At 38.3% G+C, this 12,183-nt stretch overlaps 3 protein-coding genes across 3 annotated transcripts in view; 1 reads left to right on the top strand and 2 right to left on the bottom strand.

Annotated features, from left to right (window-relative positions):
• LOC129409530 (protein fantom-like) overlaps nt 1-1,177 on the bottom strand; it is a 5,755-nt gene extending 4,578 nt beyond the window's left edge. The window contains exon 1 of the mRNA XM_055155907.1: nt 1,159-1,177. Coding sequence (XP_055011882.1) covers nt 1,159-1,177 — 19 coding nt within the window. The remainder of the gene's footprint in view (nt 1-1,158) is intronic.
• Nucleotides 1,178-4,078: 2,901 nt separating this feature from the next.
• LOC129409529 (G2/M phase-specific E3 ubiquitin-protein ligase-like) lies at nt 4,079-7,008 on the top strand. The gene is made up of 7 exons (XM_055155906.1): nt 4,079-4,116; nt 4,463-4,549; nt 4,668-4,978; nt 5,077-5,255; nt 5,436-5,608; nt 5,857-6,071; nt 6,514-7,008. The coding sequence occupies exons 1-7, from the start codon at nt 4,079-4,081 to the stop codon at nt 6,747-6,749; spliced, it is 1,239 nt and encodes a 412-aa protein (XP_055011881.1). The 3' UTR covers nt 6,750-7,008.
• Nucleotides 7,009-7,038: 30 nt separating this feature from the next.
• Nucleotides 7,039-9,652, bottom strand: LOC110174971 (uncharacterized). Its single transcript, XM_055155984.1, has 5 exons — nt 9,314-9,652; nt 8,998-9,100; nt 8,105-8,843; nt 7,770-7,988; nt 7,039-7,419 (listed from the first exon to the last, which is right to left on the bottom strand). Exons 2-5 carry the CDS (start codon nt 9,095-9,097, stop codon nt 7,218-7,220), a joined length of 1,260 nt encoding a protein of 419 aa, XP_055011959.1. The 5' UTR covers nt 9,098-9,100; nt 9,314-9,652; the 3' UTR covers nt 7,039-7,217.
• Nucleotides 9,653-12,183: the final 2,531 nt, after the last annotated feature.

The following is a 12,183-nucleotide window of genomic DNA, read 5'->3' as shown; positions in this document are numbered from 1 at the left end:
ACAGTAAAATTGTCCTAATTGTTTACCGTGTGTTCATGTAGCAATAGATGCTCAACTGCTGCTTTTTTGAGGGAGCGTAACACAGAGGAGGGAGTCATCCAGACACTGAAGGATGAAAATGTAAGTTTCTCTGTTTTTCCACCTCAGAACATTGATCTCGTAACATCTATAGCCTACAATACAAGTGCCAAACACACATCCATGTAGAATGTAAGATACCGATTTGGATGAAATGCGAATAGACCTGTATAGACCCAGTGTTAGCCCCAATTTCGTCTTAGCGTTAGCCATCTATCACCACAAACTATGAAATACCAGGACTGTTTTGAAGACTTACAACCACTCAACTACACGTGAGTAACACCAGAGCCTGATAGAAATCACTGCCACATGTAGAATTGTTTTTTTTATTGTTCATTGACGTAGCGATTAGCATCGAAATGAAGTTATATGCTAACGACCACGTAATAAACATTTCGTAAATCTAACGCTATGCTGGACAATAATACGCTAAAAAAAAATAAAGAGGGCCACAACAGTTTGACAAGAAACCCCTCGATTTATTTCATCCAGAGCTAATACAGTGTGTAACTCATGCGAAATGGAAACATGTGAAATGGAAGCGTCTCTCGCTAACTTTTAACGTCACTTAGGCTAATGTTTACCTTTATCAAACGCCTCAACAGCTAAGGACTAAACCAGAACTGAACTAGACTAAAACAGGACTAAACCAGGACCCCGTCCCCTCTCTCTCCACAAAGATTAGTCCTGGACTTGAAAGAAAGAAGGCGAGAGAGAGAGCGCGAGCGAACGAGCGAGAGAGAGAAAGAGGACCACAAATCCGCGGAGCGCGTTTCGGTGACGGCAGCGTTTAGCCCCGCGGGGCGCGGAGCTCTGAGCCGGTCCACCCACCGCCACCGCGGGCACAACTCCGGTCGTTCAGACACTCGGTCCTGGTTCAGTTCTGGTTTAGTCCTCAGCTGTTGAGGCGTTTGATAAAGGTAAAAATTTGCCTAAGTGACGTTAAGTTAGCAAGAAACGCTTCCATTTCAACAGTCAAATGTTTCGCGCGTGCCAGCTGCTGCCACCTGCTGGTCAAGAACGTGTCTGTATTTGTGGATCTGTTATGAGTTTGAGCGTCTCAAAATTATGTCATACCGGGAATCGGTGGATTCATGGAACTGGTGATCCACAAATGCGAATCACATTTTACAAACAGAATTTTCAGTTTTATAAATGAAATTATTTTTTGCAAATGAAAAAATATATATTTACAAATGCCCATCTATTTGTAAATAGCAAAATACAAGTTACAAATATTAAATTGGCATTTGTGGATATCAAAATACATGTACAAACCAATGACTATTTGTAGATCACCATCTGTGCATTTGTGAATATTAATGAGACAAAAGTAACCCTATAAAAAGTAAGCCCATAAAAGCAACCCCATAGTTAATACTTTGAACCACCTGCACTTGAAATTACATATGCAATATAAACTGGAATTATACATTAATATTATACACAATAGTAATACAATAATATAAACAATAAAGGTCATTGTGCCATTACCAACACCTACTGGATTAATTTTGTATTAATTATATTTGGTACTTTAATTATAAGAATAATTAAAAGTGAATTAGTGCCACACATAAATTAACCAAAATACAGTCAGAACATTACCAAATAAAAATTTATTGTGGGGTGTCTTTTTATAGCAAATATGTCCAGGGTGCCACAAATGTGAAGCCTTGGTGTGTTCATTTGTATGCTTGATTATATGATTTAATACATTCTCTTTATTTTTTTTTTCAGATTGACGAAACTGTCATTCCATTAATGACTGACCATGACCTGCAAAGTACATCCCAAAAGTTGCTGACAGAATGAATATCCATCGTCACTTTTCTGCAGAAAATAAGCAGCACACTTAAGTAGCATCTTCAAGAAAAGAAACCATACATTCAAGTCTTTGTCAAAAAACTCATCTCAAAATGATGCGGGACCCTCGGACCCTCTTCTTCCTTCTTCTCCTCCTCCTCCTCCTCTTCGTCCGCACATGAAACAAAAAGAAAGTGGACAAAGTGGGTGATGGGTGGATGACTTATTACAGTTAAATTTATGTTCATAGCTGTTTTTCTAGCTTTTCCTAACAGTTTTTCCTATTTGTTTGTAAAATCCCTAATCCATAGCAAAGGATTCAATTTGTCAACTAGACAAAAGTTTTTTTTGATTGAAAATGTTCAAAAACTGAAACTACTACTCTGAAATGCACACACCTACTTGTTTACAGTTTCTATTTGTTAGCTTTGTCTACTGTACTGCACTTACTAACAAAAACTGTAAACAAGTAGGTGTGTTACTTTCAAAGTAGTTTCTGTATAGTTAGCGCCTCCCTTCAGGCAAATATAAGGCAATATCCACCAGCATCTGACCAGAAGTAAGAAGCAGCTTGGATAAGCTGCGAAACGTTTTCACTCAAAAAAGCTTTAGTCTGTTTGACAAATTGAATTTGTCCTTTGCCAGTTTTTCTATTTATTCTAAACGGTGGATGTTTGGCTATCTAGAAAACTATTTTGAAAAGTGTTTCTAACAAACCTTACTATAACTAATAGCATAAAACTGAGAACCATTGTCAACTATACAGTATACAAGTTCAATTAAAATATGAAAATGTCGCTGTTTCACCCATTGACTTTTTTCTACATGGTATTGCTTTCATCACACAGTCAGATCACTCCAAAAGCAGTTGACTTGTCTTGAAATTGCAAAATAATTTATATCTTAAGGAGGCATGTAACAGGACACTACTATCTGGAATACACTTTATTACGTTAACATGTTTTAGTACATTGTTCTATATTATGAAGTGTACCAACAGTCGATGTATATTTTAGCAAGAATCAAGATCTTGTTAAGTGAGAGATCTGGGCAATGTGATGGTGCATACAATATCTTTCTGTAGCCCTATTACTCCTATTTCTTCAGTCACACTGTTACAAACAAGTTCTGGCCTCTGTCTTCACGTGTGTTACACATTGTATCATGGTAATAGCATAACCATGTATAAAGGTATTCATTAAATATATACTCAGGACAATAAATGTAAAAGTTTTATCAGGTCCTGACACAAAGTACCAGAGTTATTCTAGGAGTGAGGTGCTTGATGCTGAGGACACGGTCTACTTACATGTGTCAATAAGCACTAGTCTTCAAAGTTCACTGTATGCAGGATTTATGTGGCTCTGGATGAAATAAATCGAACTGTTGTGGCCCTCTTTATTTTTTAGCGTATTATTGTCCAGCATAGCGTTAGATTTACGAAATGTTTATTACGTGGTCGTTAGCATATAACTTCACTTCATTTCGATGCTAATCGCTACGTCAATGAACAATAAAAAAAACAATTCTACATGTGGCAGTGATTTCTATCAGGCTCTGGTGTTACTCACGTGTAGTTGAGTGGTTGTAAGTCTTCAAAAACAGTCCTGGTATTTCATAGTTTGTGGTGATAGATGGCTAACGCTAAGACGAAATTGGGGCTAACACTGGGTCTATACAGGTCTATTCGCATTTCATCCAAATCGGTATCTTACATTCTACATGGATGTGTGTTTGGCACTTGTATTGTAGGCTATAGATGTTACGAGATCAATGTTCTGAGGTGGAAAAACAGAGAAACTTACATTTTCATCCTTCAGTGTCTGGATGACTCCCTCCTGTGTTACGCTCCCTCAAAAAAGCAGCAGTTGAGCATCTATTGCTACATGAACACACGGTAAACAATTAGGACAATTTTACTGTCACTTTACTCCATAACATTTCCACTATAAGCAAGCAGCATTAGCTCGCTAGTATTTAAGATAGCATTTTGTTTTGTTTTCTTATTTAGCTATAGCATGCACACTATGCCACGCTACTACACGATCCTGGATTTTATATAAGCCTACATTTACATAAGCATACATTTGAGTAGGGAACAATATACGTTGTCAAAATCGGGGGGAAACATATAAATAATGATATATCTTACCTTTATTTGTGTCTGCTGAAGTCCGAGGTCCAGCTAGCCATGCAAGGACTTGCCAAATCAACCGAACACCACGCCCTGTTTGTTTAATTGGCGGCATTTTCTTAATTCGTGGGAACGATTTAGCTAAAATGTGGGAACGATTTAATCAAAACGTGCGAACGATATATCTAAAACGTGCGAACGATATATCTAAAACGTGCGAACGATATATCTAAAACGTGCGAACGATTTAGCTAAAGTGTGGGAACGAATTCTATATTGTGGGAACGAAATAGTAATTTGAGGCCACGATTTAATATCTTTTTTCGCGTACGTCATCGGGCGGGCTCCGTAAGTTACAGGTATTGTTCGTCACTTTTCAAATCACAAATATTATTTATTTACAAATACCAAAATGTATTTTTTTTGGTGTTAATTTCTTAGAAAATACACTGAGTTGTATTCACCCATTGTGATCGAGGATGAAGAAGACGTGAACGTGGACAGCCATATAATTCCAAAGGATACAGAGTAAGAACTCACTTGCTCAACAATTGTGGAGTTTTATTGTGGTTAAATTAATCTGCTGTAATTTACCATACACAGTATGTTTATGAAGTAAAAATAGTCTTGTTCTATTTGGTTTCAGGGTGGAATTACTGTCAGTTTCAGAAATAATAAAAAATCTGACACTCCAAATTGACCATAAACATGTCAGCAGATTTAACATATGTCGCTCTGACATCTGGGATGGGGCTGTTAGGGGACTTAAAAGGGGAACATTTGCTGAAAACTATGACCTCCTAGTTAAGTTCTCTGATGATGCTGGAAGGTTTGAGGAATGTGTCGACACAGGCGGGCCGAAGAGGGAATTCCTCTCACTGCTCATGAAAGAGCTGAACAAACGACCCATATTTGATGGACCTGTGGAGAGCCGCTACCTTGTTTACAATACAACAGGTTCTATTTTGTGTAAACTACTACATAATTCAACCATCCAATGCCTTAAAATATAGAAACAAATGTAATAATTGTTTATTTTGCATATCTACTGGCAGCAATAAGAGGGGATGAATATTATTTTGCCGGCCAGATGATAGCCTTGTCCATAGTACACGGTGGTCCTGGTCCAAATTTTCTGTCGGAAGATCTGGTCAGCTTCATCTCAGGGAAATCCAGTTTCAAGTCATCAGTAGCAGACATTACAGATGAGGAAATAGGGAAAGTGCTACGAGAGGTATGAGGCCAGGGCAGAGATTTTGTTGGTAAAAAGAAAGGTTTTGTTCATGTAAAACTTTTCTTTAGACCATGTTAATTAATGATTACTTTTAATTACTTTCGTACATGTTCGAAAGCACATTACTGAAACCTGCATAATACAGTAAACTATATATATATATGTGTGTGTTTCTTTTAGATTCAGAATGCAGCGTCCCTGGAGAATCTGCGAGACCTGCTGGCAGAGAACAGTGCCATGTTGCAAACCGCTGGGTGTTTCAGATATGTGAAGTCATTGGAGGAAAAAGACACAATTGTGAAGGACTACCTGTGGTGGTTCATCATCGACAGGAATCATGCTGCTATTGACAGGTATTTTTTTTTCTATATTTCAACAACAAATGTTTATTGTAAAAAAGGCTATTGTGTTATCTCTGCAAACTAGCAAATACAGTGTACATAAAACTCTTCTAGTACTTATCCTTAGAAATAGGCTATGGAAAAGTGTATCAGAAAACTTAAAATCTTAGAAATTTTGTGTTTGAAGTGTTTGAATGCTGAAAAGGCACCTAACCATGCTACAGGATTAATCACATTATCATCCTGCTGTTGTATTTTAGATTCAAAGCCGGTCTTGCCACTTTGCAGTTTTTAACGGCTCTACAACAGCATCCTTCAGTTCTGACCGATGTCCTCTGCCACGTCAACAAAAGGTTAACTGCTGCAGAGGTTGAACACATGTTCCAACCTGAGCTGAGTCCAAATGGAAGCAACAGGAAGGTCCAGGAGGACAAAACCATGAGCTTCTGGGCAGACTACCTACTTGATTGTGAAGGTAATTTGCTCTATTACAGGGGTTTTCAAATTGGGTGAGAGAGATAGACAGAGAGAGAGAGACAGACAGAAAGTGAGAGAGAGAGACAGACAGAAAGTGAGAGAGAGACAGACAGAAAGTGAGAGAGAGAGACAGACAGAAAGTGAGAGAGAGACAGACAGAAAGTGAGAGAGAGAGACAGACAGAAAGTGTGAGAGAGAGACAGACAGAGAGTGAGAGAGAGAGACAGACAGAAAGTGAGAGAGAGAGACAGACAGAGAGTGAGAGAGACAGACAGACAGAGAGTGAGAGAGACAGACAGACAGACAGAGAGTGAGAGAGACAGACAGAGAGTGAGAGAGAGAGACAGACAGCGAGTGAGAGAGACAGAGAGTGAGAGAGACAGACAGAGAGTGAGACTGTTTACATTCAGCTGATTATTTTCATATCTGTCAATTTTTAGAAAATAACACCTTGGTGTCCTTGGAGGAGCTCTTCATGTTTGCCACAGGGGTGCCACGCGTGCCTCCAGCTGGAATGGATCCAAAGCCACGCCTTGAGTTTCTCGCAAGTTCAACATTCCCAATGGCAAACACATGTGCCAATACTTTAAAGCTTCCTCTACTGGACTGCTACAGTACCTTTAAAACAAACATGGATTTTGGGATAAAGAATTCCCCTGGATTTGGATGTCATTAATTCAGTGTTAATGAGCTGTTCTGTGAGTGTTAATGAGTTAATGTTGTATCTTAATAGGATGTGTTGTGTTCAACAGTCAGTAAAACAAATGTGAAAAACCATACAAGTTAACTGAGTGATTGCAGTGGCCACATGTTCAGGCTAGTGTTTAAACATTGTCACAGGAAATTCTACATTTTATCCAGCAACTAGCACTGTTTATTGTTACAGTCATCAGCGCTTCAGAAGCTGAATGTGCTTCTTTTACTCAATTTTTTTATGAATATAAAAAAAAAAAAACAGGCCAAAATAATTTGTGTGTTTGTTTATTGTATGGACTTGAACATTTGCACAAAACATACAGCTGTAATGCGTAATTTTATTGAAATGTACAACTTGTTACAACTTCAAGGATGGCAATATTAGGGCAGTGCCTTAAAAAATCCTCCACCTTTCACTTCAATGGTTTCCTGAACAGCAGGGGTAGTTTTAGAGACCAGCCATGTCCTTCAGTAGAACATAATTCTCCACAGCAGATTCCCACTGCAGAGGAGCTGCCAGACCTCTCTGCCGACGCAGTTCATCAAAAATGGGTTGCAGTTCATCATGAGTTGTTCGTGCAGGAAGTAGGCTGTATAAGTGGTGAACTGTTTGTGACGAAGTTGGGAATCCACAGTTCCTCTCATGGAATCTAGGGACAGGTACAGAATAATGTCAACATTCAACAAAGTATTCAAAGCCTTGATTTTGTTTCACTTTTACTTTTATGACTAGCACTCTTTACAGTCTAAGGGTATTTGCAAAGACAAATGTAAAGCTAAAATATGAACAGAATCCTGGATGGATTGTGGCCCCTTGGGTGTCGTGGCAAAAGGGGGAAGATGTGGGGCAGGAGATGGGGGTGTACAGGCGGGGCTGGTTTCATTAATCATTATTAAATTAATTAATTCACTGTGTTTTAGACATATTTCAAATGACTATTTGTCCCTGTTTAAAATATACATACATAATATTAATAATACATGACAATGTAATACTCACCTGTGAGGCACATGATACATTGCTTCTGGTTTACCAGATGGGCATCTGGACTGGTGAACAGGACGGATAGTGTGGGTGTTCCAGTGCTGCCTGTAGGTGTCCAGTTCTTTTTGCAAGACCCCCAAAAAGCAGTATCGCAACAAAGAGATGTGCTCCTGACACCCATTGAAGAGATGCTTCTCCCTCAAATCAGCAAAGAGGTCCATCCAAAACTGGCTCCTACAGGGATAACACATATTTTACTGTAATGTTCTACCTAAAAAGGACTAAGTAATGGTTAACATTAGTATAAAATCAAGTTGTGAGGTTAAGTAAATTATACAAATGATAAAAACCTTTGTTTACGAAAGAAGGACCACCAGCTTTCAATGCGTTGGTTTGATGTTGATGTGCCATACATGTGGCTTTTGGACCCTGAAAATTCATCAGTGTGCTCTGACCTCAAGACACAGTGAAGTGCTGCCATTATTCCATTTTCTGTGCCACAGTCTGTACGGAGGCGCTTTGGGCATACTCTAAACTCAGTGACACAGTTGATATAATTTAGAGCAATGACCAATGGATCATTGTTGGATTTTGCACATTTAAGCCACATGATTTTTCTAGAATATCCATCAATACAGGCACTTATGGCGATTCCAAATGGCTTAAGTTTATCATACCCATCTACATGCCAGGTATCATTTGGTCCCGCAGAACAATATGCTCTCCGGACAAATCTGCGACTGGAGCGATTTGCTGTTCCTGCTGGATCCAGGCTTTTCATTAAACACATGACATCATCTCTTCTGGCCACGATAGAGTGCTTCTGTTTGAGAGTCTGCCACATTGCTCTATATCCTAGGAGCTGGCCTACTCCCCTTTGCTCCTCAGCAATGACTGCCTGAACAGTAGCCAGAGGAGAATAGTTGGTCCTCCTGGTCAAATTTGCATTACGTAGTCTTCTCTTTAAAGTGCTAAGGCTTAATGAAACCTTGTGCTTTGTTTTCAGCAAGTCCATTATTATTTCATAGCTGTGTCCTTCTGTGAAATATCTCTGTATTAGCTCATCAGCCACTGTTGAAGTCTCCGCACCTGAGGGGTAGAAATTCAAATAGAATATTATGATCTAACCTCGGCATAACAAAGTGGGACACAAGTCTATGGAGTAAGACCAACAATTCGAAATAGTTGCAACAAACTGAACTGCAAAGGAAAGCACAAACAATTATATAATAATCTTACCTACCTTCATACTGAAGACCTCTTAAAAACTGAATATTTCTCCCACATGAGCCACAGTAGGATACCACGGTTTGGAGGCTCACTCCACAAAATGGACAAAACATATCCTGATGACACACACAAGGACAACTTAGGACTTAAATCTGACGGAAAATGACTAATAATCAATCCCTCAATGACTCTTACGAAGCTTAGCGTAATATCTATCGATAGCTGCAGCTGCACTATATCGTGTTTCCGCCGCTACAAAGTCAGCAGCAAACCTGACATTGGTGGGCGGAAAACGAATAATGATAAAACAATAAATTACTTTTACTTACGTCTCCAACTCCTCCGTTCCTTTACTTTTCACGTTGTAGTTCTTCTTTTTCACTTGCCGCGTGATCCGTCGGAAAATAGAGTCCCGCGGTCACTTCCGTTGTGACTTTTTAATGTGTTGTAGTTTTTTAATGTGTTGTCACTTTTTAATGTGTTGCGGCATTTGCATTTGTGTTGTGGCGTTTATATTTGTTGTGGCGTTTGCATTAAAATAGAGTCCCGCAGTCATTTCCGTTGTGGCTTTTGTTGGTGTGTTGTAGCTTTTTTTGGTTTGTTGTGGCTTTTTGTTGTGTTGTCGCATTTGTATTTGTTGCGGCGTTTGCGTTTGTTGTGACCCTTCTCGGCTTCCGTAAATAAGAAAACACAAATACGTGGTTTCTCAAAATCAGGACACAAATTAATAAAATCTGGAAGCTTTATAAAACGCTTTGTTATTTTATGTTTATACTTCTAACTACTTGAGCAAAAGAAAAACAGATCTGCACTGCAATTCTTTAGAGCTCCCTTTTTTTTTCTTTCTTTTTTTTTTTTTTTTTTAATGTTGGTGTCATTAAAACAAAATTTTAAAAAAGGATATTTTGGGAATATTGGATGTACATCCCACTATGATGAAGTAATGTTACTCTAACTTGAGTACAATTTTGCTACTCTACTCACCACTGGTTCTTATATTTATATATAGGCTATATGTATTTGCCCCACTGTTTCCAAAAGTCTACAACTCACACACACACTTTTTCTTTGTTTCACTTGTGTCAGCATACGCCATTCTTGATTATTTTTTATTGTAAAATTCGATTTTCAAAACACATTTTTAATTAAATAAAGGTTGAAATGTGAAACTTCTAAAACTTCTAAATAGAGAATATTTATGAACAAAGTATCGATTAAAATAACAAACCGTTGCTTCTTTTCTAACATTTGATTCAAAAATGCCTCTGTCAACTGTTATATGTTATAAAAAGGCATTTTCCTGTGTGCTTTAGTGTTTGCATAGTTCAAAATACAACAATATTAAAAAATGTTTCAGAAGAAGGGCTTCCTGGACCTTCAGAGGATAATACACAGTAGATCCAACTCAGTGGTGCTCTTTGGGAAGGAAAGTCAGTATAAAGATGCAAAAAAACCCAAGGCACTCACTGGTTCAAAATAAAATGCCTTTATTAGTTTACGGCATGTCTTAATGGACAACTTAAAAAGTCCCGACGCGTTTCAGCCTATGGCTTTCCTCAGGGGACAAACAGAACTGAGAGCAAATCATGTGAATTAAATACAAAAACCCACCAATAGGGCTGCTCCACCTGGAAGAGGAGGAGTGGAGACTCACCTGTGGACACCAACTAATAACGCCACAAGATGGCAGTGTTAAAAAACAGTGGAACATCATAGAGAATATAAAAACGAAATATTTACAAAAAAATAAAATAAAATATATACAAAATATACCATGCAGTATAAAAATGCCATGCAGTTATAAAAACACAGAGAAGTCAAAATCTTCATTAAGCCCAGGATATTTTGTTGCCTGCAATTTAAAAATCCAATAGGTTTCACATTGTTTGAGTTTAGCAATCCGGTTTCCTTTTCATAACGAGTCTGGTATATGGTCAATTCCTTGTACCTGTAGATTAGATGGGTTACTGTCATGGAAGTCCAAAAAGTGTCTGGCCATAGGATAATTGGTATTGGCTGTGCGGATAGCATATATATGCTCAGCCAAGCGGTCTTGTAGGCGTCTTTTAGTCATCCCTAGAACACCTTGCAAGTAGGGCAAACAAGTCTGTAGATAACAAAAGTTGTTTTGCAGTTGATAAAATGCTTTATTGTGTATTCTTTTTGTGAATGATAGTCCATAAATTACTTGGTTTGACATATGTTTGTGCACTGGGGGCAGCTGTTACATTTAAAAGAGCCTGTTGGTCGAGGTCCAAGCCAAGTATGTTTAGGTGCTGGTGGCTGGTAGCTGTGGACCAGTTTGTCATGGAGAGTAGGGCTTCTTTTAAAACTAACCAAGGGAGGCTCTGGGAAGATTTCTTTCAGTGTCTCATCACTCTCAATAATGTCCCAGTTGTTTTTGATAATTTGCTTGATTTTGTAAGCCTCATGGCTGAATTTGGTGCTAAACATGACACGTTCCTTGGTAGTCTTTGGTGGATTTCTAATAAGCAGAGCATCTCTGTCTAAATGGCTTGCCCGATGGTAAGCTTTTAGGAGGGTCTCTTTCTTATGTCCCCAATCTTGGAATCTGTCCATCATCTCACATGATTTTATTTCAAAATCACAATCTTGATCACAAATTCTCCGCACACGCTGCATTTGTCCATACGGGATATTTTCCTTACGCCGCTTTGGATGACAGCTTTTACCATGTAGAACTGTGTTTCTGTCTGTAGGTTTTCAAAATAAAGTAGTGTGTAAATTTCCTTCATTGTCCTTATAAATTGTAGTATCCAAGAAATTCACTTTTTCCTGGCTATACTCCAAAGACAGTCTATATTAGGATTGATGTTATTTAAAAAATAATGAAATTCTTTTAACTCTGTCTCTGATCTAGACCAAAACAGACATATGTCATCAATATACCGTCCCCACCAAACAATAGAATTGTGAAACTTATTTCTTTCAGTATTAAAGATAAAATCATGTTCCCATTTACCTAGGTACAGGCCTGCATATGATGGGCTATAACAGGCACCCATAGCGCAACCTTTTACTTGTCTGAAAATTTTATCTTCAAATACAAAAATATTGTTGTTCAATGTCCAATTTGTGAGTTTGATTAAAAACTCATTTGGTGGCATTATATTAGTAGGGCGGTTATTCAAATAGAACCACAAAGCTGCCAATCCCTCTTCGTGTTCAATATTTGTAT

This window comes from Boleophthalmus pectinirostris, unplaced genomic scaffold (genome assembly GCF_026225935.1).
Source record: "Boleophthalmus pectinirostris isolate CB_2022bp ecotype Guang Dong unplaced genomic scaffold, ASM2622593v1 HiC_scaffold_2, whole genome shotgun sequence".
Lineage (NCBI taxonomy): Eukaryota > Metazoa > Chordata > Actinopteri > Gobiiformes > Gobiidae > Boleophthalmus > Boleophthalmus pectinirostris.
The sequence above is the reverse complement of the archived record's forward strand: the minus strand, read 5'-3'. Positions and strand labels throughout refer to the sequence as shown.